This window comes from Medicago truncatula, chromosome 6 (genome assembly GCF_003473485.1).
Source record: "Medicago truncatula cultivar Jemalong A17 chromosome 6, MtrunA17r5.0-ANR, whole genome shotgun sequence".
NCBI classification, from domain to species: domain Eukaryota; kingdom Viridiplantae; phylum Streptophyta; class Magnoliopsida; order Fabales; family Fabaceae; genus Medicago; species Medicago truncatula.
Genome location: NC_053047.1, coordinates 3,241,929 through 3,246,060, shown reverse-complemented (window position 1 = coordinate 3,246,060; position 4,132 = coordinate 3,241,929). Strand labels below are relative to the sequence as shown.

At 30.8% G+C, this 4,132-nt stretch overlaps 1 protein-coding gene across 3 annotated transcripts; it reads right to left on the bottom strand.

Moving 5' to 3' along the window:
- Positions 1 to 328: 328 nt before the first annotated feature.
- LOC25495288 (galactose mutarotase) lies at positions 329 to 3,830 on the bottom strand. Of its 3 annotated transcripts, XM_013595494.3 has the most exons (6): positions 3,724 to 3,830; positions 3,452 to 3,645; positions 3,222 to 3,271; positions 2,687 to 2,810; positions 1,987 to 2,094; positions 329 to 1,121 (listed from the first exon to the last, which is right to left on the bottom strand). In XM_013595494.3, exons 2-6 carry the CDS (start codon positions 3,639 to 3,641, stop codon positions 466 to 468), a joined length of 1,128 nt encoding a protein of 375 aa, XP_013450948.2. In that variant the 5' UTR covers positions 3,642 to 3,645; positions 3,724 to 3,830; the 3' UTR covers positions 329 to 465. The 3 variants fall into 3 exon arrangements, with proteins under 3 accessions (XP_013450948.2, XP_024641270.2, XP_024641271.1); XM_024785502.2 differs by lacking the exon at positions 3,724 to 3,830 and having other exon boundaries at positions 3,452 to 3,678; XM_024785503.2 differs by lacking the exon at positions 3,724 to 3,830 and having other exon boundaries at positions 2,687 to 2,832; positions 3,452 to 3,592.
- Between the last annotated feature and the right edge of the window lie 302 nt (positions 3,831 to 4,132).

The following is a 4,132-nucleotide window of genomic DNA, read 5'->3' as shown; positions in this document are numbered from 1 at the left end:
GCCAAAAATCTAAAATAAACATAAAATGATTAGAGAAACACAAGAAGAGACGTAAACCCTATCAGCCTATGAGATGCACATCAAAATTAAAGAAAACAAACTTTTCGAGTGATCTGAGAATTACAGGTTGGTGTAGTTTGATTTTTGATCAAATCGATTGGGATTTGGGTTTATATTAAGAGAAGACATAGCAGCACAAATATCTTGGTCATTTTCCTACAAATTTATATCATGGATGATGTCTGTGTATATATCGTGGCTGGCATACATGTCTATGTCGACTTCATACGATGTGAACTCAACGAGCTTTAAAAGTCTCTCCTAAAACTGACACAAACACAACAAATATTACTTATTGTGTCCAAACATACTAATAGTACCGTAGGTAGTATAAGGCATTATTACAAAATAAATACATGAAGCATACATGGCAAATTGTAAATGTAGCTTAGAAAGAAAGAGCAATTAGAATTGTGAAAAAGCATGTGGGACTTTGGTGGAAAACTTCAACAACATAACATGCTTATAAGGCTTTTCTTTTGTAACAATAGTTGAAGGAAAATTAGGATGATTAACAGAATCAGGAAAAGCTTGACTCTCCAAACAAAGTGCAGAACGTGGTTGATAAACAAACCCTCCTTTTCCCTTATCATTCTTCACAAAATTAGCACTATAAAATTGCAATCCCGGTGCATTAGTACTAAGCTTCATAACTCTACCTGATTTCTTATCCATAACTATAGCTGCAACCTTTAATCCTTCTTTGTTCTCTAATTTTCCTTTATTAAGCACATAATTAACGTTGTAACCATTAGTTTTTTGTAATTGATTAATTCTTGCACCAACAATTTGTGGCTTTAGGAAATCATTTGGTGTTCCTTTGACTGATGAAAATTTTCCAGTTGGAATAAGGTTATTGTCAAAAGGTGTGAATTTTGATCCAAAAATTTGAACAACTTCATCTAAAATGTTGCCACTGTTGTGGTTTCCTAGGTTCCAATAAGCATGGTTAACTAAATTTACTGGTGTGGGTTTGTTTAGAGCTTTTGCTTGCATAATTATAGTTAGGGAATTTTTTCTTAGAATGTAGCTCACTGTTACTTTGAGGTCACCAGGAAATCCTGTAATGCAAATGAATACTATATGTTATAATTCAAATCACAAGCATGCACATTTATATTTTTAAGTTTGAAATATTAAAAATCTTAGTAGCTTTTTACTAAGCGAGTAGCTTGTTAGTATTTGATGTCTGTATATAAGATGTAATCACCTTATCTAAGGGTAGTTTATGTTAATTTAAGTACTCTTATATGAGGTAATCACACACTATGTAGACATCAAGTGCCAATTTGTTACTTGTTTGTGTACTAACTACTATCTCTATGAAATGATACATAGAAAGGGATATAAAGGAGTATCTCAATGTGTGCAATACATCACTACATGTATGTTTGATTTGACAGTGAGATTGACAGAGTCACAGCTAACCGCCATGATTTTAAGAAAAGTTATGCTTGGGATCTTCAAAAAATCATGGTGTCATTTTGACTTTATCGACCTAACCGACAATCCAAACATATTTATAAGGAGGTGTCGCTCATTGTTAAGAGTTTGACTTTATAATCTTAAAAGTGTAAAATGATTATTAATTTCGCTTTAGTTAATAATATTTTCCACTTTGTTTTAGAAGTATCCCATTCTATAAAAAGAGGAAGAAACAAGTATGATACACAAGCATACAAGATACATTAGTATTTTGAAAATTGGACTGAACTGGCTGATTTAATTGATTGAACTAGAAACAGACCACTCCATCAATTGGTTTGATTTCAATTGTATCCTAGTATTGTTGAACCAACTTAGTTGAGTCGAATTAGAGACTAATTTCAATTTTTCGATCTCTAATATTGTTGTTAATTCTTTTGTTTTCTAATAGACATTGAAGGATTAATGAACACATATCTAATGATATTGATTAGTGCATACCTTCTTCACCATCAAAACTGTGGTAACCGAATTTTATCAGGGGTTGATCACCTTCTCTTACATACTTTTCCACTTTCCAAAGAACATCACTGAATCCTCTAGGTCCACCTAAGGAAAGTAAAAAATTAAGAGACATGTTTCTATGTGATGAAATGTAGTATACAAACTTAATATATAAAGCAATATTTTTTTTGTGGTTACATTATTTGAATTGTTATTAGTATTGTTGGTTAATGCAGAGTAATTGAGGTTGACACTGGTCCAATTATAAATTTATTTATGTACCACACAAATATAATCATAGTAAAATTTAAAAAATTAAACAAAAAAAAAACTATCATGCATTTACTGATCTATATTATTCAGGGGTAATATTTATCTTTGGTCCTCAATGTATCAAAATTTTAAAAAAGTCACTGATTTTGCATTCCGCTAGTCAAAATAGTACCTGACGTAAAATGATCCCTCAATGTTGTCAATAACTCTTTTCTTATATGCTTATATGAACTGATATAACAATAAGTAAGTATATTGAGGACTGATATGACAATATTAACAAAACATTTTAATGCAAAAGACTATTCCAATTAAAGGAGTGCACAACTATTTTCAAATTTTTATACATTTGTAAGTTATTATGATTATTTGTTATACATTAAGGACCAAAATATCTATTATTCCATTATTCAAACATGTGTACCATGAAGAGTGTTATTTCCCTCATTAGCAATTAACTTGTACCGGACTCCATTTAGAGTAAACTGAGCTCCTCCGATTCTGTTAGCAACCCTACCAACGGTTGCTCCAAAGTATGATGTATCATTCTGCAAATTTTTAGCATTGCAACTTTGCAAGTATAATTACTACTTTATTGAAACAAAAAAAAAAGTATAAACCAAACACACATATATCTATGATATGATAAGTTATGTAAGCCACTACATTTATGGAACCCACAAGTTATGATCTCAAATTAAGTTACTAAATTATTTTGGGAGGCCCTCTTAGAAGAAAAAGAAAATAGCAAACCTACAACGTAACCAACTAAATTATTTAACAAACAAATAAACCTTTTTCTAGGGAACACCAAATTTAGATATTTGTTGTAGGGTCATGCTAACGTGCTTGGTCTTCAAACAAATATAACAAAATGACAAAATATTTGTCACAAACAAAAAACATTATTGCCTTCATAGAAGAAAAGATCTATGGACATTATTTAGAGCAAGACTTACAGTATATGCCTTGGGAGTATCATATCCAAGAACAATATCACCTAAGTTTCCTGAGACAAATTAAACCATATAATGTATAAAAAAAAAATATGTAAAAAAACATAAATCAATGTTTTAAAAAAGTTGAACAAATTAATGGAAGCTACACTTTTAACCATTTGAACAATCTAGTTCGATTCAATTGTAATAAAGAATATATACTAATCAAACAATGAACTAGGTGTATTTACCATTTTTGTCAGGAAGGACTAATGATACAAGTGTAGCACCCCAGTTAGTGACCTTCAAAGTAAGATCACCTTTCTTGAGCTCAAACAATTTAATATCATCATGATTCTTCTCCTTCTTATTCATTGAGCCATTCACAAATCCAGAAAAAGCTAAGAAGAGAAGACATAATGGCATAAATATCTTGGTCATTTTCCTACAAATTTATATAAGAAATTATGAGTGGTCCTTAATGGGTTTTATAAATAGAAGGATATAGAAAGAGAAGTTTCACCTTTGAGGGGAAAAGAAAAGAAAGTCAATGTGGCTGCTTATGGTTTCTATTTTGATCACTAAGGGGATGTGGATCTCTTACTGGTTAGTCCTCATATGTAGTGACAAGTGGGGCCAATTAAGTTCTTAGTTGTGACATTCATCTCTCATGTCAATTAATGAATTTGGCACTCAAATCCAAATATAAAGACAAATATAGCAACTTTTATTTACAACTTTTTTTTTTTGGTTACAACTTTTATTTACAACTATTTATATCCAATGTTACATTAAAATATTTAAAAATTATTTGAAACTCTAATGATAATGGATGCTGCTCTTTGTAAGTAGAAACTCATGATCCTCTTCGTCTTATGGTTGAAAGGTTGACTTGATCAGTACTTGATTAGCTAGTGGCGGAGGTACCACAT